The 24,381-nt window shown below is 42.1% G+C and overlaps 2 protein-coding genes across 2 annotated transcripts; one reads left to right on the forward strand and one right to left on the reverse strand.

Moving 5' to 3' along the window:
• Window positions 1-1,582: 1,582 nt before the first annotated feature.
• On the forward strand, window positions 1,583-9,283 carry cacng8b (calcium channel, voltage-dependent, gamma subunit 8b). The gene is made up of 5 exons (XM_076109316.1): window positions 1,583-1,676; window positions 2,369-2,593; window positions 6,414-6,497; window positions 8,060-8,200; window positions 8,487-9,283. The coding sequence occupies exons 2-5, from the start codon at window positions 2,371-2,373 to the stop codon at window positions 9,281-9,283; spliced, it is 1,245 nt and encodes a 414-aa protein (XP_075965431.1). The 5' UTR covers window positions 1,583-1,676; window positions 2,369-2,370.
• A 6,263-nt stretch (window positions 9,284-15,546) lies between these two features.
• Window positions 15,547-22,490, reverse strand: cacng6b (calcium channel, voltage-dependent, gamma subunit 6b). The gene is made up of 4 exons (XM_076109658.1): window positions 22,127-22,490; window positions 19,491-19,565; window positions 15,934-16,071; window positions 15,547-15,767 (listed from the first exon to the last, which is right to left on the reverse strand). Exons 1-4 carry the CDS (start codon window positions 22,488-22,490, stop codon window positions 15,547-15,549), a joined length of 798 nt encoding a protein of 265 aa, XP_075965773.1.
• Window positions 22,491-24,381: the final 1,891 nt, after the last annotated feature.

Below are 24,381 nucleotides of genomic sequence, written 5' to 3' on the forward strand. Positions count from 1 at the left end.
CACATAAAAAAACACACACACACACAACACACCGTCTCTCCTTCCATCTCTCCTTCTGTCTCTGAGGCAGCTCTGTTTTGGGTCTCACAATGCAAACAGGATGTAACCTATTTTGATCACGGTGCCATATTGCATCATCAAATATTAACAGACTTGACTGCACTGCATTATGTCGGCTAAATAATGTTTGTTGAATAATGTGTGCTGCTTTATTGCATCCTCAATTTTTTCCCCTTAATTCATCAAGAAAACACACCGACGGAGCGGTTTCTTCTCGTTCTCTCTTCAGTAACTGACGTTGCTTTGTCTTTATTGACGTGTGTTTTTGAGTGCACGTGCATGTGTGTGTGTGTCTGTCTGGGAGCATCTGTGTCACCATGGTCACACACAAATCTATTGATAGAGCATTAGCGCACTGGTCTGTCTGTGTGTCTGTCTGTGTGTCACAGTCAACACTCATGCTAGTGATTTGAAATATTCCTGCCTCTTTCTTTCCCATCTCTGTTCTCTCTCTTCTCTGCCCTCTCTCCGCTTTGCTCTCTGCCTCTTTCTCCCTCTATCTCTTGCCTGCCCCTCTCCCTTTCCCCCCCCCCTCGCTCTATGCTGATCCAGACTTTGGAATTCAATGTTGCTATGGTAACAATGTCGGGTTGGTCCTCTCTGCCTCCCCCTCTTGCTCTTCTTATTCAGGCTAGATGCGGTACAACTCGCTCTGGAGTCATTCTGTCCTTAGCCTGCAATACTGTCACTTATAATCACTCTAATCTGTACAAACAATGTTTCAATATTGGCTTACAACAATTTTAAAAAAGCATCTGTGGTGTAGAATGTAGAGCTGGTGGGTTGATGATGATTACTCAATCAACAGGAAATTAATCTGCAGCAAGAGTCTACAGCCGTGCTAGCAGCTATGTGAGGCTGTGGTTGGTACAGTTGCTAAATACTAATTCAAGCCGTCTAACATTCTCACGGTGATAATACAAACACTCGGACTTTAAGCAGGTATCATGTTTTCCATGTTCAGTTTATTGTGTGAGCATGCTAACATTTATTAATTAGCACAATACACATAAATGAAATTGGAGTAGCTACAGACATTACCGTTCAAATGAACTTAGCAGGATTGTCAGAGCAGCGGCCTTTTTTTAGGTGTACTATTGCCATTGTGACCGTTCTAGCGGGCTATATATATATATATTTCAGTATAATGGAGTTACTGCAGCTCTGATATGATTATACTTTTCATTATATACTATTTAAACTCTCTTTGTAATTGTAAAATATTGACCTCTTTTCTTTTCATCTGTAAATTCATGGCCTTTGCAACTAAATGAGCTAAGAAAGTGAAAAAAATCTTTTGCTTTTGTTTCATGTGCAGCAGCAGAGCAGTGACCATGGTGCAAGTTTTCTGCTAACAGAGGACGGACGGAGAGCGGGACAACCGTCCAAGCCACAACCTCCACCAGCAACAGCTTTCCAGTGAGAAAGAAAGGAAAAAAGAGAGAGAGAGAGCAAGAGAAAGAGGCAAAAGAGAGAGAACAAGTGCAAGAAGGAGAGAGGGGAGCGGGTGAAAACAGTCGATGGATGCTGTCCGGATTGAGGGGACAGCACGTTCTTCACTGACGAGGAAAAGAAAGATTTCAAAATTGAGTCGAAGGATAGAAACTCGCCGTCAGGTAAGTCTTCACTGGTTGAGAGTTTGCTTCAGTCTGTTCTAATGTCTGTAAGAATCATCATTATTAGGATAAAATAAAAACTTCTGATGCTGAACATAGTGGAGAATATTTACAATTATACGCCACTTCATGGGTCAATGTGACCAGCTGTCTGATGCTTTTCGTGTGGGAGCATACATGCACATTTGTATGTAAAAGGTGCAGCCACATTCTCTTCCTAAAGAAGACTGTATAGGCACAAGGTGATCTCAATAGATCTGCTAAGTGTGTGTGTGTGTTTGTGTATTCATCTCCAGCCGTGCTGATTCTGAGGGAAATGGTGTCAGGGTCATGAATATGGAGTACACTGAGATTGGGAGGGTGTGATCTGTTGTGTTTCACATCAATTCTGTCTTGTTAAGCGGAGTCAGCAGAGTCATCCAACTCTCCTCCAAGGACACATCATAGAGCCACTTATGCACCTCCCACATCCGCCTCCTCCTCGCTCCTTTTCCCATCGCCACCCTCTCTGCCCTCCATCGGTGCACCTCACCTCCTGTTGCCCCTCATCATCTCACCTGAACGTTTGCCGTCACTTGGTGTATGATTGTAACACACTTCTGCTTAGTTATTCCATTCCTTCTTGTCCTTTTAACTTGTTCATCCTTTTCTTTTTCTCCCGCCCTTCTTCCTCCTATCTTTTATCTCTGAAGGCATGGTGTGTGAGAAGGGGATCCAGATCCTTCTCACCACCGTGGGGGCATTCGCTGCCTTCGGCCTGATGACGGTGGCGATAGGGACGGACTACTGGCTGTACTCCCGTGCCATGATCTGCAACAGTACAGCCAACCATTCCCAGGATGACCCCCATAACAAGGACAAGAAGGATCCTGGGGCGCTCACCCACTCTGGACTGTGGAGGATATGCTGCCTGGAAGGTAAAGAAGAAGTTGGGGTGGGATTTGTACTGAAGGGGATGCTTGCAGGAACACGTTTGCTTTGGTTGAAGCTGTTGATTTTAGTGAAAAGGGTGCAGAGAAAGTGAATGTATGAAAGAACAGCTCTGGTTGCTTTCCAACCATTAAGCATTTAATGAAGATCCAAATGTAGTCAGACTAGACCGTACTTTTAGGACTTGTGAACAGGGAAAATAAAGCCGAGTCAACTAAAGATCGAAGAAATATTTTGGGAAATGCGCTTATTTGCTTTCTTTCTGAGAGTTAGATGAGAAGATTGATTTCACATAAACCTAAAGCCAGCAGCCCATTAGCTTAGCTTAGCATATAGATTCAAAACAGGACAAAACAGCTAGCATGACTCTGTCCAAAGGTAACAAAGTCCACCTACCTGCACCTCTAAAACTCACTAATCAACATGTTATATCTTGTTTATCAAATTAGTACAAAAACTGAAGCATATAAAACAACAATTCGTAAGATTTGAAAATTCATATTTACAGAACAGACGTGTAATTACAAATCCCACTAGTCTTCTTGGCAAGATCTGGCCTGCGTAGCTGGTTTAGTCAGAGATGATTGGTTGAGGATAGGCATAAACAAAATTAAGTATAGTTAGAGTCAGGATAGCCCATTGAACAAAGCGTAGGACATAAAATATCAGGTTACCAGTACCTCGACAAGCATGGACGCTTGACCAATCCTGGTGCTTGAATGCTCCTACATGATGCACAGGGCAGGTCTTTCCAGAAGAGTGGGATTCATAATAACGCAGTACAGACATGAAAGTGGTATCAACCTTCACTTCTAACTCTCTGCAAGAAAGTGAATAAGTGTTTTTCCCAAAATGTGAAACTATTCTAAATAAGTGTTATTTCTACTCTAAATTTAAAGTGTAAAGTAAGAGGGGATAGGTGATAGTTGCCTATTTTTTCTGCAGAATAATTCAGATTGAGCAGACATTTGTGAATTACTGATTACTTTGTTGTAATCACAAACTCTTGTCTTTCTGCCTCTGCTGTGATTTGACTATTTAACACTCGACAATTTCGAGTGGGTGGCACTGGACACTGGAGGTAGTGATGGATCCAACTGAACTGAACTCATTACAGTGCAATGAAAATCTCTTGGCTATGTCAAAGCTTTTAAGTGTAATCATATTTCACCATGTGTTGCTGGTTTTATTTCTTTATTTCGTGCATTGCAAAGCGGGATCAGTGTAAACATGTTCAGCTGTGTCCGCCTTTCACTTGACCTTAGAACACTTTGTTTGGGAAGCTGCGGCATTGCTATAATGTCAGTAATCATTATTTGCATCAACATGTACACATTCTATTTGTACTTTGGTAGACCGTACCATAGTGACAAGAAAACAATTTTCCATAATTGCAGTATAATTACATGATACTGAAGCGTAACCCTTACTCAAAATAATCCATTAATCATTGTGTTTGATTCAGGCTGCAGTAATTTAATTCAAGTGTTGAAACAAAAGGCCCACGTTTACCCTGACGCCCATCGACTTCTCACTCCAAGTGGTCATCAACACGAGCTGCTAATTCATTATACATTACACTGCCTGGCTGACACTCAACAGCAACGGCTGGGATGGAGCTAACAGTGAAGCAGCTACAGCCAAAGGGGTGGTGAGAGTTAGCAATCTGTGCATTTGCTGCAGACTTCTGTCTCCAGGAAAACCTCTTGGCTCTCCTTATAAAGCATCCCCAGCCCATCCTGGGCTTGGTCATTGTACAAAGCTAATTTGTCCTCATCTCTAAGCTTCCTGATAGCAAAGCAGCCAATTAGAGATAAGCTCTAGCCCTTGCAGCACTGCTGCAGTGCACCCCCACCCACTCCCTCCGATGCCTGACTCTTTCAGTTTCTCCACTTGCTATCCCTCTGTCTCACTCCCCCAAACATTAAATTTAATCTTTCACTGGTTTCTCCTCCTCTTCCCCTCCTTGAAGTTTCCTCTCTTTCAGTTTTTTCTTTCACATTGTGGTGCAGTAAGGCTGACAGTATCTTGGCATGGCTTAGAGGTCAAGTATCCTTGATGTCTGTGGAGTATTCAGCCAAGAGAGATTCTCAGTAGTCGTGCAGCGATGCAGTGAGGTGTAGCTGGAGTGGAAATGCAGGACATGCTAGAGCTAAAAGATTTATGGCCGTGGGTGGGTGGCACATTATGCTGTAGATAGAGATGTGTCCTGTCCTCCTCTCCTGCCCTTCTGCAGGTTTAATGAAGGTGGTGTTGCACTGAATTACCTGTCAGTCATTACTTTCTTTTATTTGTCTGATTTTTTATGCGTAGCACGTATTTAACCTACCCCCACAGCTCTGTCAGCTAGACTCAGGTACCCCTTCAGCGACACCAAGCATCAGGTTATAGATGAGTTCACTGATTTATTATTAACCGGGTATTATATAATACTATTCATAAAAATGGATGTTGTTATAATACATACAATGAACTCTTAATGTTGAGGTCAGTTTGGTTGAGTTCACACTTGAAGTATAGAGGCTCGACCAGCTATCTATTTTACCAATGTGCAAATTTTATCTTTCAACAATGTATCTTATAATAACTTTAATAGTAATAATCTTTTTATATGCTATCCATCGCTTTTAACTAACTTTAAGCATTTTCCTTTACTTGCAGCTCACAGTTTTTACTTTTTTGCGCACTTTGTTGATGTGTTAAAGCTGACTAAATGTGTGAATTGTTTCATTTATATTTTGGACTTATTTATTTATCTTATTAAGCCTTCATTTTGTTGTTTTTCAAATTAGTTGAGCCATTCAAAATCTTTCCACGTTCCCCCTGGCAACTGCAGAACCCTCCAGAACCAGTACCCTTTGGGGTACAAGTGACCCTTCACTGATGAAGATAAGCACGTCGAGATAAGATGAGATAAGACGGAGCTTTCTTCACCACAAGGGAAATCGTTGTGCAGCAGTTGCAGTAGAAAGTTGGAAAGAATGCAAACACATTGAGTGCAAATATCAATAAGGTGAAAATTATACAGAATGCCAAAAATGTAAACAGGTTAACGGAAAGATATCATAGATATGTATGAGAAGTGGCAAATAGCTACATGTATGTACAATGCTAAATCTGAAGTTAAGTCTTTATTGTTGTCCATGATATTGCACATTATGTCAAAAAAAGACAGAGCAACAGATGTGTGTAAAACATTGGAACCAGTCTATTGTCAAAGTGCATCTCATGACTAAAAAATGAACGAACGCCACCTGAAGCAGTTTGTCTGAGAATGGTGATTTGTGTAGTTCAACTGATGTACCTCCGTTTCTTTACAGAGCAACCTGTGGAAATGTAAGAGCTGTGAGAAAGAGACCAGCTCATCCCACATCTGTCCGTCTCTCCTTCCGTCTGTGTCTCTTCATTCCATCACTTCCATCCGTCTTTCTCACAATCCATCCATCAGCAACAGTGGTATGCTGTCATCATCCCTCCGTTCGTCTGTCTGTCTACATGCAAGACCCCGGCGGGTAGTTATTTGTCTACCTGTGTGTCTGCATACTTGTATGTATTTACGTGTGTGTGATGTATGTGATGTTACTAACTTGCATTTAGAATTTGTGATGTTTTTATTATTATGTTGAAGTTTATCATCTGGCACATTGGATTCATAAAAGAGATTTTCTAACAAAGCTATGACTGTTGAGTCACCAATCAGTTTTTTCCTCAGGAGACTGTTTGCTGTTCACTCTTCTTAAGGTTACAGTTATGAGTTTCTGTCTTTTGTTGTGTCTGGTCACCTCTGTTTCTCCTCTCATATCTCAGGAGTAAAGAGAGGAGTGTGTTCTCAGATCAACCACTTCCCAGAAGATGCAGACTTTGACCATGATGGGGCAGAGTACGTTCTACGTAAGTCAATACCAACACTACTAGGCATGGATGATAAATGAGAGAGAACTCTGAAAATAGTGTAAAATGTAATAGTGTAAAAGGAAATTCCATTATGGTTTACACTTGGTTTTGTTATTGCTCATTCCTCAGAAGATTATCTTTGCAAGAAATAAACGTGACATTGTGTACAGAAAGTCAGGGGAGATGGAGTGTCCTAGTTCGTACTCAGTGCCCTGCAGTGATGTCTTTCTGCTCCATGATATGCTACATGTGTGCCTGTGCATACATAAGGAAAAGCTTGTGTTCTGTTTACAATGTTGCAGAGGCATTTTGCTGGCATTTAGGTGGCATTTTCTCTCCCATGGCCTAGTTGTCCTAGAGATGAGTGTTAATGTGTGTGTGTGTGTGTGTGTGTGTGTGTGTGTGTGTGTGTGTGTGTGCGTGTGTGTGCGTGTGTGTGTGTGTGTTTGGCAGACCTGCTGAAAGCACTAAAGGCCACATGGGAAGGGTTTGATTCAATCGTGTGTCTAGGACTGAGTAATTAATTTCCTCACTCAGTATTGTTTTCAATGGAGCAGCTTTAACCATTTTTATTTTCTCTGTGACTATTATGCTGCATCCTTGTATTGTCCAAACCTGGGTTATGTGGTATAAGTGTGTTTGTTGGTCATTTTACTCTTCTTGGAGTACAGCACCAGTTTTCTTAAAGTTGTAACCCTAAAAGTTAAATTCCCAGTTGATTTGGTGACAAGCGTGGTTAGCGCAAGTGCACTTTAAAGATGCAATATACGGGACTCAGAGCATAGACTCAGAATATAGCAGCAAACAACTATTTGCTATGTAAAGTTGCGGTGGAGTAATGTCTACATGAACAGAGAATAAAGTCGCTCTCTGTGTGTGTTGTAATCTGACAACTTCTAGCTTTGTTGACATAGCCAAGCTTGCCGCGTACGTTTTAGTGCATGTTAGAGCGTGCCCCACTGGCTAGCTCACTGCTGCCGCTCTGCACTGCACTTATACTGCCATCACAGCTGATAGCGTTGTCCCAGTTCCCCCTCAGGTAAAAACTGTTTGCTCTGTCAGCACTGTTGCCATAGTTTGCACTGTTAGCGCTGTTTGCACTGCTAGCTGCAAGCCGCCAGCTCAGCCATCGCCAAAATGAGAGCCACGTGAGAGGTAATAGAAAAACTCTCAATCTTGTATTTAGCACCTTTAACACTACAGTTAACACTCGTTGAGCATCTGCTGTTTCAGGAATACTGCAACGTTGTCTTGTTTTGTAGAAGCATTTTTGATGAATGATGAAGGTCAGCAACAAATACCTTGTGTTTCCTATGACTTCCTTACAATAAAAGCCTGCTTGTGTCTTGCCAATTGAATCCTCTAAACGTAATATAATATCCATCGGAAAAAAAATGATAACCACAAATACTGTCAAAAACAGGGTCTGATGTCATAAAAATATATTATCTTTTATATCTGTAAGACAGATTTTCTCACAGAAGTCCCATGTCATTGTACATTATATTTACACTCTTTTCTAGTTTTTGATATTCACCATTTTTTTCTCCTCTGTTTAGGGGTAGTCAGGGCTTCCAACATCTTCCCGATCCTCAGTGCCATCCTGCTGCTGATGGGAGGGCTTTGTATCGCTGCTAGCCGTTTCTATAAGAGCAAAAGAAACATCATCCTGGGGGCAGGAATTCTCTTTGTGGCTGCAGGTAACTTAAGAATAATGTGTGCTTATGTGTGTGTGACTGCTTGTGTGAGTGTATACAGTATATTACTTGCCCAAACAGTTTTCATGCTTTATGTGTGTCTAGTTGTGTTTAGACTATTCTGCCAGTTTAATGGAGGTGTTTACATTCAACCTTCATCTTGGCAGTTGTCTTCATTGACAATGTCATAAATCATCATGTCAATAAAATGTGTTTATTAGTACTGTACGTTAGTCTGTCTGAGCTTATTTAGCTCTTTTGTAAATACCATATTTCTGTGCTCCCCCAGGTCTGAGTAACATAATCGGTGTGATTGTGTACATCTCGGCCGCACTGGGGGACATCTCCCCTAAGAAGGACGAGGATAAGAAGTGGCAGTACTCCTACGGTTGGTCCTTTTACTTTGGAGGTCTTTCCTTCATCATGGCCGAGATGGTGGGGGTGCTGGCTGTTAACATCTACATCGAGAAGAACAAGGAGCTGCGCTGCCGCTCACGCACCGACATTTTCAAGAGCACCACGCACGCAATGCTCCGCTTGCCCAGCTACCGCTTCCGCCGCCGCTCCCGCTCTTCGTCTCGCTCCACCGACCCCTCCCGCTCCCGAGACCCCTCACCTGTAGGGGGAGGTGGGGGCAAGAACTTCGGCCTGCCCCCCTCTGCGCTGCTTTCCCAGGGCCCAATTTCAGTATCCACCTTACCAAACCCCCACTCTCGCTCCCACACGGCCCTGGCTGGAGGCGACATCTCTCTCTACACATTGTCCCGTGACCCCAAACTGGGGGGTTTGCCGCCCATGTATGGAACGGTGGACAGGGCCACGCTCTACCAGCTCCACAACTGCTTCCCAAAGGATGGAGGTGGAGGGGGGGTGATGATGAGTGGTACACTTCCATCGCTTAAGTCCCACAACCCTTCCAATTCTTCCAACTCCAACGCGCCGATGCCCAACTCGGTGGGCTCCGGCCCTCCACCCTTCACCTCGTCCACAGTAGACAGGGAGCGAGGGATGGGGACTCTGGACAGGCTGAAGGGGGACAGGGAGAGCAACTCTAACACCCTCAATAGGAAGACAACACCTGTGTAGAGAGAGGGTGAAAGAGGGCGAGAAGGAAGGGAGAGAAGGAAGATGGGTAGTAATGAAAGAGGGAAATTAGAGAGGAGCGCTGTGTTTGTGTGGCTCAATAGGAAATAGATAGAAAGACAGACAGACAGGTGAAATACTAAATCTCTCCCTCCATGTTCACGGTTATTTAGTCTGCTCAATCTCACTGAGAACAAAAGGAAGATGAGTAATAACAGAGTGATAATAACAACAACAATGAACTTTCACAATAAAACTATTTTGATATTTTAACGTGCTAGAAATGATTTATTTTGTTAATGATCAAACACAATTAACCTTGGGCTATAATGAAAATGTTTCACATATTTTTTTGTGCAATATTGCCGCTAATTAACCAGATCATCGTTAATGTAAAATTGTTGTTGTGATTATTCTTAGCGTTATTACAGGCTAGCCGTATTTGCAAACACTATAGTTTGGAATGAAAATTTTAATTTTCATGTTACTTTCACTCTAATTTTAGATCTCTACGACTTTTACTGTGAATTTCTTCCATACAGAGCCACTGGGACTCTCAGTGAGCTGTGTGTAACTGTGTCAAAGTGTCAAGCATGAGTGTGCACAATATGTGGGAGAATGAGGGCCTGTTGTTTTTTTTAACCCCCATATTATATAATTTTCATTTATAACATGAAGTCAGATTTGACTACTTGTAAATTGTCTTCCAATATTGATACTGACAGAAATGCAACAATAATGTGAGTGACTGAGACAACTGACCAACTTCCTTGTTATTATAAGTCTGAGTTTTCTATGGGCCTCTGTTAGTCTTATTTCCATTCTAATCAGTGTTAACAGTAGTACTTGTAGCTATAGTCGTGTTGAAGATGTTTGTTCTTGGGCATTAACAGAAACCTCTGACTGGAGGAAGCAGAAAAAAGAGAAATAGAATAATACATTTGTACAGATTCAGGTAAAGGTTACTGCCTGAGCAGAAAAACAAAAAAACCTAATCATTTTTTTCTATGAAGAGTCCCAAAGTGAGACATGCAACTCATCATTTTCAGTGGCAAAAAAAAGACAATATGTATATGTGGGTTGGAAGGGTTTAAAAAAAAAAAAAAACACTATAGAGAAAAAACTTTTGAAAAGATACATGTACATTGTAATTTACGCATACATATATTTGTAAAGTCTATAGATACGTTTTTCGGGACCACTGTTTTAACTGGGTATGCATTTTTGGGCTGTTTTGTTCCCGGTGCCCTCCCTGGACTCTTGTTGGGTGGTTTCATCCACCAACCCTGCGCTGCCATACTTGCTCCCCCTGCCCGCCCACATGATCACATGATGATCAGTGTTCCTCAACTTTATCACATGACCAACAGCAGATTCACCACAGAGGACCCCCCCCCCCCCCCCCCCAAACCTCTACATGATTCTTTTCACTGTGCTTTCCCTGTGAGCGCTGACTCCTGACCTGATCTGTTTATGTCAAGAATGTAAACACATGTAAACACCCTCCCACCCGCCCCCCTCTTCTAAACTGTCCCGATTGACTGCAGATCCAGGTTGAAACCATGGACACACCGCTACATGATATAATGAAGAAACAAAACAAACCAGAGGCTTCCAGATTCTATACATTTTCATTTCTTTGATTTCATTTCAGAAAAAGAATAATGTGATAAAAACTGCACACAGATAGCATTTATGTGGGCAATATGAATAGTATGTAGTTGAGAATAGATATATCTAGACAAATGATTATGGTTTATCTAAATGTGTGATAAACTTAAACACTGTATTGCACGAAGTTTATAAAAAAAACAATAACAGACATATTCACAGACTGCTGTCTTTTGTTTCTGTTCTGCTAAGAAAGAAGAGTGGGGTCTCTTCTGTGTTTTGAGTATCTTTCAAGAGCATCTATAGACAATCTAAAAGTATTCATACCTGTTACTTAAAGCGCCTATAATTGATATTTTCATAATTACCATGTATCTAATGACAAAGGTGAAAACAATGTGACCGTGAAAGGAGTTGCTCGTAGATATGAAGCCCCAGAGAATTATCAACTTAATATGAACAACGCTTGGGTTTATGGAGGTTTATAGTGAGTTTCAGCTGATTTAGCTGTCTGGTCGTCAAAGTTATTCTCGTCGCTCTCACAGCAACGCTTTTGGATGCAGCTGTTTTCACCCAAAAAGCTCTAATAATCTACTGTACTCTAGCTGCTCAGCACCACCAGCAAATAAACTGAGTTAGCAGGTTGCTGGCGAACACAGTGGAGCATTTAGCAGCTAAAGAGCTCGATATTTCCCTCAGAAGTTGGTAGAAACAGAGCTATAGGAAGAATGGATATTGGACTTACATTCAGCCGGTAGACAGAAACTGCTCCACACTGGCTCTGTGTTAGCACAGTTTCAACCGTTAGCTGAGAGCCACTGGCTCAGCCATCGCCATGTTGAGAGCCGTATAGAATTGCTCCGAATTTCGTTATGAGTTCCTTTAAGTCAAAGTAGCAATAGCACACTTTAAAACGAATCCGTTATCAGTTCAAATCCTGCATTGAAAATACTTCAAGTCGCCCCTCCACTTAAAAAACATATTTAGCTTATTGTTGTTTCAATGGGATGTACAGAATGATGTATGTGTGCTGTTTGACACTATCAGTCTTTTTTTTACATTCATCTGCAGAGAATTTCTCTGTGCTCAACATAAATCTGAGATTAAGACGTGTACGTACAAGCAAGATTTTGTAACATCTCTTTGGTAGCCAATCGTGGTTCAAAATGCAACTTGATCAAGTGTGATGTGGACACTTGAAACCTCCAGTGCACATATACTGAGAATAGACTTGACAGTGAAGTAGCAGACACTGTGTCTATAATATTTGAAATAAACAATATTTCCAATGAGAGGGAAAAAGTAGATGTAATTTTAATTCTTTCTCAGCCGAATATTTGTATTTGTCTTTAAACATGTCTGGAGGGGATCTTTAAGTAAAAGTAAAGAAGTATCAGCAACTGAATATACTAATGTATCAATTTAATATTATTATTAATGCATTAATAAAATGCCAGGTGAAGCCAATTGTAATGCTCTATAGATTGTTGGTGAACTTACTCTATAAAAATGCATCATACATTATAAATTGATCATGTGCTTTGTTTGTGTACAATCTTAAACTGAAAAGTACTTTAGTTACTTCCCACCACTGGGCTATAACACACACACACACACACACACACACACACACATTGTTCTACATTAGTAAGCAAACATTGCTCTTAGTAGTTACTCAAGCTCAAGGTCTTTCAGCTAATCTTTGGTGTGCTGTGATCCTAAAAAGAGTTCGACCTTCACTGTCAGACATGAGACTCATAATATTTGCAAATATATGGGTAGCGCCAGATGGGCGGTATTTATCAAATAGGATAATGAAAAAGTTAATTCAGTGTACTTTTCTGTGCCCACCGCCCTACCTGACCATATCATTTTCTTTCCTCGTGGGCCCATCTGGTACCTCGTGCATGTTTTTGAATGAATAATTATAAAGTACTGTGAAGGTCTACTGCTCCCATCAGGTCCACTGGGCAGGTTTTGCTTGACCTCAGAGGATTGATCACTGTCAGGGAGGAAAGCAGGAATCTTCAGAGACAGGAGATGATACTCGATGCCTTAGGGGCATGAGATTCCTAGTGCTCCTGGAGCCTGAGGACTTGTTATCTGGAGTGCCTTCCTCTGCTATTATCATACCTACAGTCTAGTTCTAGTCACAGTGATGCAGCTGAGATTAAAGGAGGAAGGATGAGAGGCTGCCAACGTCTTCTGCTACACAGGCTTCACTCCTTGTACAGCTTAAGATATATGGACATTCATATGTTTACATATAGGAAGTCCATTTCGATGTAAAAACATGCAGCTACCGTAGTGGTTGTGTACCACATGTCACATAGTCTCAGTAGAACTAGTAACAGCTATATATACAACCAGGATAGTGTGTCATTAGGATTTGGTTTCTGCCCACTGAGAGTTAAAAGCATGTGTGGGTAGGTGCCACTTATTCCCCAGCTGGCCAGGTGCTAGAATAGTTATTGGGACATCTCTGATCTGATAGTCCCCTTGTCCTTGTGTGTGTGTGGGGCAGAGGGGTTAGTTTGAGGTAGGGTGGAGGAGTAGTGCCCAACGGGCTCGCCTGGAGACAACAGGCAAAGTGACGCACTGAGGTCAGGGGTGGAGGAGGAGGGGGCACAGAGCAACGAGGATAGGATAGAGGGGTGGGTGGGTTACATAGTTTAAATTCAAGGATAAGGTTTCCCAACCTCTGCAGTGAAATGCATTACGATGAGCTCCAGCCTAAATATAGAGGAGCGGGTTTGGGAGAGGTGGATCTTTGGCAGAGAGGTTAGAAGTCACACTGTGAAGTGGTGAAATGGGTGAATGTCAAGTTTGAGAGCAGACAGGCTGCCATGTCAGCAACAAAAGGGAGGCAATTATTTCATGTCAAATCCTTTTAATGATGAGCAAAACTGGTGCCACATACTGTACATATATATGAGTAGAAATTAGCATATATTTTTGTAAAATTGCATTTCCTGGTAGAGAGACATGGTGAGCATCCTATGACAAAACTAAAGTGTATCTACTGCATACTGCAAATGTCATTGGAGACAGCAATGCAGTGACCATTCACTCAATATAAACACAGTCATTCAGTTTATGTACAAAGTTGAGCTTATAAAGTGAGTCCATACAATTCTCTGATATACAAAATGGTAATTTAATCACTTTTCACTGTCGATTTCATTCAACATGCATTCATACTGAAGCAGCATTCACCCAATAGTTGCAAAACACACGTAAGTAATAAATAATGAAATGAAGCCTCATATTAATCAAATATTAATGGTTGAAAAGCTTCATAGTACTTATTTCTAATATTGAGGATACTCATTGCCTTTTATATACATGTGAGAAGTATCTTCTCTGAAAGTAATCTGGACCTTCTCCATACTGATTGTTAGCATTATCACAAACGTGGTATGTTGCTATGCTGATGGTATTACATTCTAATGGCGCTTTAGGAATTTTAAACTATGGAAGCCCATTTCCTCCTGAAAGAAAGCATGAAAAGTTAAAAAAGTCACCATTTCTGACTTGGTATTTGTCATTTTGACTTCGTTAAACTTTTGATTTACAATGTCATAACTTTGTATTATGTCTCACTTTGAGACTGTCCTCTAAAAAAGAATGACAGTATCAGTACCCAAAAAGGACATAATATGCTTACGGTCAAGTGACAGTGCCCCCTAGCAGCCGTAGTAAGTGTGACCGGTGGCGGGATGGATTGGTCAACAAAACATCGGACAGAACATTGGACAAGGGACCATGATCGTCCCTAACCTTACTCACATGTGTATTATATTAACATTATAATGAAGGTCTCCTAACCTTAACAAAGTAGTCATACTGATCAAAACCAAACCTTAACAACAGCATTGATGCACCATACAACAGATGTATATTCAAGCATTGATGTGTAATAGTTTTAAAAGACAGATAAAGACTCTTACATGGACAGCTGTGGACAACTGCGGACACGTAATAGTTCTGTTCATACTGTTCGCTTTGAGGACACGTTCCACACATGTGCAGTAGATCGCTGTGCTACGTCTTAACTGTCCATAACTGTCGCTAACTGTCCGCGCGGTCACAACAAATTAGCAGTATGCAGTGCGTGCTCACTGCTCACACACACTTTGGCTTAAGTCAGATCAGAAAACGCTTCTTTCGTTCTAAAGGGATTGGACAAAAGATGCATTTTGTCGTTTAATGTGGAGTATTGTTGCTAACTTTTCATCTTTTTTTATTTCTTAGCAGAAATGGGCTTCCATATCAAACAGAGGTTTTAAAATAAATAAGTGTCTTAGCATTTATAAAGTTTTTATTTACTCTTCTTATGCTAGCAGAAAACCTAGGTTTGTGTGGATGTCCAGCTATAGGCTGGCTAACAAGCCTATTTGTGACACTTGTAGAAGTAAACACAACTAAAAATTAGACACTCTACAAAAAAAAACACTGAAACAATTTTTGCACATTCTCTCACCAATGTGTTGCTGACTTCTCCTTATACCTTTTATTAAGACTTAAGTTTGACTTCTCTGATAAATTAAATGCTAAGAGCAAGTAAAGTTACGGCCTCCAGAAACGGACGTTTCCACTTGCTCTCAAACAAGAAATCAAGAATACTGTATCTATATTTTATTGTCATTCAAGTGCTAGGTGGTGTTATTATTGTGTGGCAAGCATTTCTGCCACGGGCTGAAAGGAAGGGAGAGGATAATGAAGAGGAAACCTCCGAAAATAAGGATGGCTCCCGCTGAGCCCACACAGGCCACAGACCATGACAGCTCATGGTGTAGAGGTATGGAGTGGTCACTGGACAGCAAGGACAGCACAGACTGGTGGAATATCAGGATTGAGAGAAGGACCAGTACACCTGCACAAAAAGAGACGTTAAAATAAAATAAAATTAGAAGATAACTCGGTAACGTTCACAAACAACTGTTCATAAATAACCAAATAATCATCTTGCCAAATATCAGTCAGTTAGGGATATTGCCACTCTTGAATGTTATAAGTAACATAGCATACTGAGGTCCCACCTGATAGGATGAAACAGAAGGAGCCTGGCTTAAGAAAGAAGGGTACTCCTTTGCTGAGGGACATGGCGATACAGATGGAGCCCATTACCATCATGGTCAAACTCAAAAGAGCCAAGATAGCTGCTGCTAGATTCAGCTCTGTGAAGGAGAGCCGGAAGAAATGAAAAGAGAAAAGGGATTAGAGTGTATATAAGGATATGCCAGAATGTGTTAAAATAAGTGTAGTTAAAGCTGAAGTCTATAATTGTATGCAGCAAGAGCTATTTAGGAAAGATGGCAGAGTTATTGTGAAATTAAATACGAAGTTTGATTCTACTTGGCTTATAGATTAGCCTTGATTATGAAAATACAAACATGATGTGAATTGTGCCACTTCCCAAACTGTCTCTATCTAAAAAAAAGATTTCATTGGCATTGCAAACCGAAACAAGTGCAATCCAAAAAGCTGATCGACTTTTCGCAACAGCCAGTGCCAGTTTTGTGTTTTTTGACACTCTGCTACACAGATATTATTATTATTATTATTGTATTAATCAAAACACAGCAGATTCCATCTTTAGGAATGTTTTTTGTTATTGGGAGGGAGAAGATGCCAAAAAGGATGTATGATAGATAAAAATGAAAGCAACACAAAAAGACAGCTGTTTTGTTTTTGACCAGCTGCATTTTACAGTTTTTAGATTGATTCATGTTTTTTTTTTTCTTATCATCCATGGCAGCAATTGATTGATGCAAGTGTGCACCTATAAGATTTTTAAATGAATCTGCAGAGACTTAAAACTTGCTTGACGGGAAACAATTATCATCGAACACATTTTGTTAATGTAGTTGGCACCACAGAGTATTTTGATGAGTCTTTCTTTCCTGGCATCTTACGAGCTGGTCGCCAAACAGCAACCATTTTCAGACAAACAAGACTGAAGAGTTTAACGTCATGCTAGCAGCTCTGTGAGGCTGTATTTAGGCACACACACAGACAGATGCTAACATGCTCACAATGACAAAGGTTACATAGTTTGTGGCAAACCAGGGGAAAAAGCCAAGCAGATCCAGCACAGGGGGGCGGATCCCCAAGCTCAGGCACCGAAATGGAGGAATCTTTAGTTAAGTTTGACCCCATCCCTTTTACCCCAATATCTTTATTATAGGACACTTTTTGTTTCATACCAACTGCCTCTGAGTTTCCTGTCTCCATGTCCCCTGAGTTGCTGAAGATACACTATAAAATAAGTACTTAGAGAGAGAGACACAGTGCTATGGATAACTCACTAGCCCAGCACATCCAAACCCAGCAGGCTCAGAGCCTTAGAGCCTTACAAGATGCAATGACTACTCTGGGCCAGCATTTGATAAAATCAGAGAAGCCTACTGAATACAGTAAAGTGGCCTAAAGCAGAGTGGGCAGGTATACTAGCCCCTTTCTTAACAGGGGAAGCTCAAAAAGCCTGTCGGGACCTTCCTGGCCCCAGCAGACGCAGTACAAGGAAGAAAACTCGGAACAACCGGAAAGCGAAGTTGGTACATTTTGATGCCTACCCCATACCAAGAGTTGATGAGCTAATCGAGCGATTAGGCCCCTCACAAAATAATACTAGCAGGTTCCCCTCACAGAAGGACCCAAGTAGAAGACGGCCTTTGTTATCCCGAAAGACCTGTACCACCATAAAGTCCTGCCTGGATGGAGTCCATGGAGCGGCAGCCACATTCCAATGGATGATGGACAAGGTGCTCCGGCCTCATCGTGGGTACACAGCGGCCTTTGTTAGACAATGTAATAATCCACAGTCCTGACTGGACCTCCCATGTAGGCCACCTGAGAGTTGACCTGGGAGCCCTACGGCAAGCTGGCCTGACCGCCAATCCCCAAAAGTGTCACCTTGGTCTAGATGAGGCAGAGTACCTCGGCTACACTATTGGGAGAGGCCAACTCCGGAAAGTGGATGCTATCACCATCTGGCCTCAGCCATAAACTAAACGGTAAGTAAAAAACGTTCCTGAGACTTGTGGGCTATTATCAGTGTTTTATCAGTTCACTTTGCTACCATTGCAGCCCCTCTACACAAGATGACAAAAAACAGCCACCCACGCCATGTCCTCTGAAGTGCCTTAGCAGAGGAAGTGTTTGCCACCCTTCAGAAGGCCTTATGCAACGAGCCGATTTTGAGTACAGCAAACTTTAAGGACACATTCGCCGTCCATGCAGATGCCTCAGGATCAGGGGTTGGAACCGTTTTGTCTCAGGTTAGGGGAGGGGACGAACACCCAGTGACCTACAGGTATATGGTGACCTATATTGGCCGTAAGTTGCTAAAATATGAAAGGAATTATTCAACTATAGAGAAAGAATCTCTGGCAATTAAATGGGCTCTAACCAAGTTGCGGTATTACCTCCTGGGCAGAAAATGCACACTGGTAACAAACCATGCACCACTAAGATAGACGTCAACAGCCAAAGATACTAATGCACGAGTTACACGGTGGTTCTTGGAATTGCATTACTTTTTTTTCTATTGAACACAGGTCTGGAAAAGCCCATGGAAACGCAGATGCCCTCTCCAGGAGAGATGAATGCAGGTTTGTTGATGCTACTAGCCTCAACCTGGAACTGGAGGTGGGTGTGTGTGACCATCTCATTTTTACATGTTAGTATGAAAACATTAGAACTAAACACAAAATAATGATGGGAATGTCAATTTTGCAGGAATTTGGTCAAACATTAAAGTATTGATTTCTGATTACTCATGATGGTGCTATATTAAATATTAATATTAATATTAAAGGGATCATGTAACAACATTAAAGTGATATCAAACTGATTCTTCTTGAGGGGGACATGAATGTCGGTACCAGCTTTCATGGCAATCTTTCAAATAGCTAAATGATATTTCACTCAAAACCACATGTCAACCTCATGGTGAAATGAGTAGTAGTCAGTTTATCACCAAAGTCACCAGGATACAGCATGTAGGAAGCAAAATGTCTGTAGAAACTTTCAAGGCAATCCATTCAGTAGTTGTTGAGATTTTTCAAGTTTGGACCAAAGTGATTGACCAACCAAATGATGGACATTGCTATCCATACAGCAACGCTGTTAGTATGGCTAATAACTTCGTCCTGTAATCCACATGGTGTGTTTTCCTTAGTGTGTGTCTTCTGGGTCTAATTCTCAAACAACACACCTTCTGATTGCAATTTGTTCTCAAAGCTCATATATAATGTCTCAACTTCCTTGAACGCATCAAAACGGTCCCTGCTTAAAACGTTTGACCAAAAGCTAAAGTTGACTTCATGCTCAATGTAATGTAAGTATCATGTCTCAGCCAGCTGCTCTTCAAACTGCACTGAAACCATTGGCTGCCTGGACAGTAAGGTGAATACATTAATCAGTCTGATAGCTTATGGTTTTCTTTGCAAAATGGGTGGCAGCAGAAGTTAATGGGCTGAAACATGCAAAAACCAACAGCATGGTCTTCTGAGCACCCCAGCGAATGTCTTTATTGATACTCGCTGCAATGCAACTGTTCAATCTGCATGTGTAGGGAAGTAAAATGTCTCACTCTTGTTAGTTGTCTTCTTGAATATGACTGCATTCTCCCCAGAGGTGAAGAATTTGAAGTAGGTGCAGTTGGTTTCTGTGGGTAAATAAAAATATCACACAAAGAAATCAACAACATATATACACACACACACACACACACACACACACACTCTCTCTCCTATGGATAGCTGCTGGTCTTCTGTTATGTGCCTCCTATGCATCCATGCACTCTGTCCTTCCAGGCATCATTCCTATTTATATCCGAGTGTCGAGCATTAGCTGCAATACCCAGAGATGCACACACACACACACACACACACACACACACACACACACACACACACTGCCCAGCACTGCACATATGGTGTGGCCAGAGAGGGTGAAAGACAGCAAAATACATGGATGGCAGAGGGGGAAAAAAGAGAGCCAGACTGAGAGAAGGGGCAGATGGAGGATAGAAATGTGGAGGCGTGGCTGTACAATAAGAAGGACTGAGGGGAAAGGGATATGTGGGATGAGCAAATGATGAAGGGGATGCAGGAAATATGGATAGAGGCTCAAAGGAGGAGTGATAGGGGGGCAGATGGAAGGGGTGGTGAGTAAAGAGGAAAAGAGAGGGGAGCCACAGATGGAGAAGGAGGTGAGCAGGAGATGTCAAGAGGGGGAGGAAACACAGAGGGGTTGGTTAATACTGCATTAGACATACACTCTCCCTCAGTCCCTGTCTGTCCCTCTTCTTCGTTTCCCCCTCTCTATATTTAGACAAAAACTGTGAAGTAGTCAGATTCCACTTGGCTTCACAAGCGCATAGTGATGACTTTCACCCACTGAATATTATGTGGTCCAAGATGACCACATGCTTGTGAACACGCACACTCGCAGTCACACATTTGTTTCCACACACAAATATGTTTGTGTCTGAAGACATTTGCAAACATTTCTACTGAAGCAGACACACCATTTATTAGCTTACTGATTTTTAACACATTATGCTATCGCAGTAAACTGCCTTTACTCTTGCTTCCCCTGCTGAGGCTGTGATTATTGATCTGTCATGTCCCTCTCCAGCAGACAGCGAAGATGGATAGCTGGTCTTGAGATGACAGGCACGGCATCGGCGGGGCCGCACTTTTCTCGGGACGGGAGCCAAAGGCATGTAAACAACGATGTGAAACGGAGAAGCAGAGATGGCAAAAACAGTTGTTTTCCTCCAAACATGACAAGCCCGCGGCCATCTGCGCCGGGTGGCGTTGGCCAACAGTGTTGAGGACGTGTGAGGAAGATTGTCAGAAGCATACTGGCTGCTCTCACGCACCAAAAGACCATCTCGGAGGCACGCATTCATATCTGCTATCAGCCAGAGATGCAGGACATGTTGACTGGTAAGATGAATTATCCCTTGATATCTGAATAGAAAAACAATGTTGTGACACATTCAAGGTGATGATTCATGTGAATAGTATATATGTGATCCACATTTATCTCTGCTGGATGAGGATATGATTTTTTTTTGTTTGTTTCTTCAGAGCTCTGCGCTGTCTCAGAAGATGCCCTGAGATAGGCAGTGATTCCAAGAGCAGAACCTTCGAAAGCCTGCCTTGCCTATCTCTAGCTCACTACTACCAATACCTGCCTCTCTCTGTCTCCAGACACGCTTTTCAGACAGAAGTAGGTCATTGTGGAGATCATCAACGCCCTCTGGAGAACCTGACCATGGTCAAGTTGAATAAAGGGCTTTTAGAAAGGAGCCGTCACAGCTCTAAACATGGCTGTTTGCATTGTGTGTACAACAGGAGATGATTAGGTACCCAGTCAAGGGAAAAAACTTGAAATCGATGCTTCATTACACTGACAATGTTATGAATCACAAAGATTATATTTTATAATGCCACAAGTACCTGCATGCTGCTTTGTGTTGTTACAGCAGCATTAGAATTGAAAATAGCTTTACTGTGGTCCTGCTGGTGCTCTGTTTCCATGAATCGTATTTCTTTAATGATTCAATTTGCACATTAACTGTAGAATGACCTAGATACATATGTATGCAGGCAGCTTCACATACACAAGTATCCTCTCTACATCCCTTCACAAGGTTGCAGTGAATGTGCATATACAGTATGTGTGTGTGTATATAAATATACAAGAATAAATTATGTTGAATGTTTATAAAAAAATCATGACTATGTTGCTCAAAAATCTGGAGATTGCTGGTGGGATTAATATTTTTTTGACATAGTTTTCCTCAGTCCCTTATGAGCTCAGATAAAAGACCTACAGATGTAAGCGTATTCCCAGAGGGCATACATTATATTAGTTATGGTGATGGCAAAGAAAAATCGTGGCGATTAAGAGTACACGGTTTTTCCTCAATGATGTCAACGACTTGCTACCTCTCAGAAACATCCTTTGACCCTTTTCTATTAATTCACTTTCATACTGAGGCACGTACTGTAACGTGGAGGCAACCTCAAGGTAGACTTGCATGGCCGGGCAATTCAGTTTGCAGAGAAGCATACATGAGCAGACAGTTGGAGAAACAAAACAGACATATGCCCTCCAGAAGCCTCACCTGCTCATCTTCTAGACAGCACAGACAGACAGACAGAAGAACACAAACTCACATGGACACACCAACACTCCAGTCAGAGGTCTCACCTCCAGGTAGTTCAGCAGGGCCACAGCTCATCCTTTCTGGGTCTATGTCTGCCACCCATAGGGTGCGGATGCAGCCCTTCCACAGGCCGTAATGGGCCAGCTGGCAGGTCTGGTTGCCGCTGAAATTCTTTGGTTGGGCCAGCTCTACCCAAAACTCTGTCCCCATGCCCAACACCGTCAGGGTCACTCCGATGATAGACACAAAGAAGGCCAGCTTGATCTTTCCCTCCTGGCTGTCACTCATCTTCTGGGTCCTCCTCTGTCCCCTTCCACCTTTCATCCCACCCAAACCCCCACCTTGTCCAGCCCCTGCCACCCCGATACGACTGTCCTCATCCGGCTGTACGAAGTAGTTGGACCACATACTGATCTCAAGGCCAGGCTCAAGGAAGACCAGAGGGAAGAACAGTCCACTTAGGCTAAATGTTACGGGACCAAATAATAGATGCAACGATGGAAGGCTGGTTTAGTAGGAAGAAAATGGGGAGAGGTGTGTAAAAAAAGGTGAAGGTTAGGAAGTCTTGTTTTAAAAACGGCAAACAAAAAAGAGGAGACACAGCTATCAACTATCCTGTGATGGATGGTAGAATTGAGCAAAAGCAGTCAGGGGAACAAAGGATGAAGTGAAAACAAGTGGGCAGAACAATGAAATTAGACAGAAAGAGATATGAACAGAGCTACAACAAGGTGGGGAAGGGGTGGATGAAGTAAGGAAATTATGAAATGGGAGGAGACGGAGGCAAGGACCAGGAGAGCCAGTGTCTGTTTTCTGTCCAGTCCCCTGAAATTGAGAGATGAAACAGAAAGATGAAAGAGCAGCCAGCATATGTTTCACAAGAGCAGAATCCTTTCATCACAAGCGTAATATTTAATTTCCAAGAGCTTTATCAGCATCTACAGTATTCCCTTCCTAAAAGCCATATGACATACTCTCAGCCAACAATAGATAAGCCATATGGCGTCTCCCTGAAAGACAGAAACAATTGGGCTGGATGAGCCGGTGGAGTCGGGTGGTGTGGGTTCAAGGTGAGAGATAAAACCACAGCGCCAGACTGGACCACCCATTTTCTATTTTCCCAGAGGAGTTGACAACAGCTCTTCCCCGAACAGGTACACTATCTCTGGCTTAGACACAGATCCCCCTTTGATCTGAGGGGATAATGGGTTGCCACAAATACGTCCCACCCTGCATTACGTGTACCAGCAAACACTTGGAATCTAAAGCCATGACTGTCTTTTTGAGATTGTGTGTGTGTGTGTGTGTGTTTCAGTGTGTGGCATATTCACTGTAAGGGGGTCCAGGCTTATGGAGCTGTTTCTGTTATTCCAAACTGTGAGCAAGGGGCCTTTGGAGCAGTTTAAACGACGCGAGTGACAGGGCACAACGGCGTCGCTGCTCGGCACAGGGTGCATGAGAGGTGATAATTCATGCCTGAACCCTTTGACAGAGAGGGGGCTGCAGTAATTAACTCTGCTGCGCAGTCCACCAGGTCACATAGTGGAGGAAAGAGGCCCGGCCAGTCAGGAAGGCAGCAGGCCACACACAGTTGGTGGATCACTTCATTTAGACACTTAACATAGTTTTGCGCTGACAGCATCAGAGGTTTTGTATATATGCACCACATGAAGCCACTAAGTGCAATTGTCTTGTGTGCAGTATTTAGCGTTATATAAATATAACAAGCAGTATGCTGTATATTAAGAGTTTTGCAGTATATTCCCAACATATCCTCATACAGGCCTCCAATTTGCTTGGAGACATTCATTTGGGTGACAGAAATGTGCAGAACAACAACATGATAAGATGATATCATAGTGATATTACTTTGCCAAAAGTTGATAAACAATATCAATTTACCGCCCGATCCTAATTTACAGTAAGAACTGTAAAGGAATATAATCATCTAATATTATGAGCTGAGCTTTATAAAATGTCTCTAATGATCCAAAAGTTTAGAATAGCAGCCATGCATTTGAATACTCCTCCAGCATCAACTGTTATAAAGAATATCAAGACTGCAGCTGCTGACAGCCAAGAGTCATAGAGTTACAACACTTTATCACATTACATCCATATTAACCACAGGATGATCCGAGAGGTCGGAGCACACCATGCTACTTTACTGGATGGGATAAAACAGAAAAATGCGTACTTTGGACTTTATTAATATCCTAAGCTGTGTGTAAATGTGTGCCTTAGAGGTTGACGATGCAACCAAAACTATAATGGACTGACTTAAGTTCTGCAGCAGCCG

The sequence above is a fragment of the Anarhichas minor genome, unplaced genomic scaffold (genome assembly GCF_050575085.1).
Source record: "Anarhichas minor isolate MPS153535 unplaced genomic scaffold, ASM5057508v1 ptg000041l, whole genome shotgun sequence".
Taxonomy (NCBI): domain Eukaryota; kingdom Metazoa; phylum Chordata; class Actinopteri; order Perciformes; family Anarhichadidae; genus Anarhichas; species Anarhichas minor.

What these genes read in the sequence shown, in the direction of transcription:
- cacng8b (XM_076109316.1), top strand. Translation starts at nt 2,371, where the DNA reads ATGGTGTGTGAGAAGGGGATCCAGATCCTTCTCACCACCGTGGGGGCA. An exon ending in TGGGGCAGAGTACGTTCTAC is followed by an intron (nt 6,498 to 8,059) that starts GTAAGTCAATAC and finishes TCCTCTGTTTAG; the next exon opens with GGGTAGTCAGGGCTTCCAAC. An exon ending in AATTCTCTTTGTGGCTGCAG is followed by an intron (nt 8,201 to 8,486) that starts GTAACTTAAGAA and finishes GTGCTCCCCCAG; the next exon opens with GTCTGAGTAACATAATCGGT.
- cacng6b (XM_076109658.1), bottom strand. Translation starts at nt 22,490, where the DNA reads ATGTGGTCCAACTACTTCGTACAGCCGGATGAGGACAGTCGTATCGGG. An exon ending in CCCTGCTGAACTACCTGGAG is followed by an intron (nt 19,566 to 22,126) that starts GTGAGACCTCTG and finishes ATTTACCCACAG; the next exon opens with AAACCAACTGCACCTACTTC. An exon ending in CAAGAAGACAACTAACAAGA is followed by an intron (nt 16,072 to 19,490) that starts GTGAGACATTTT and finishes TCTCCTTCACAG; the next exon opens with AGCTGAATCTAGCAGCAGCT.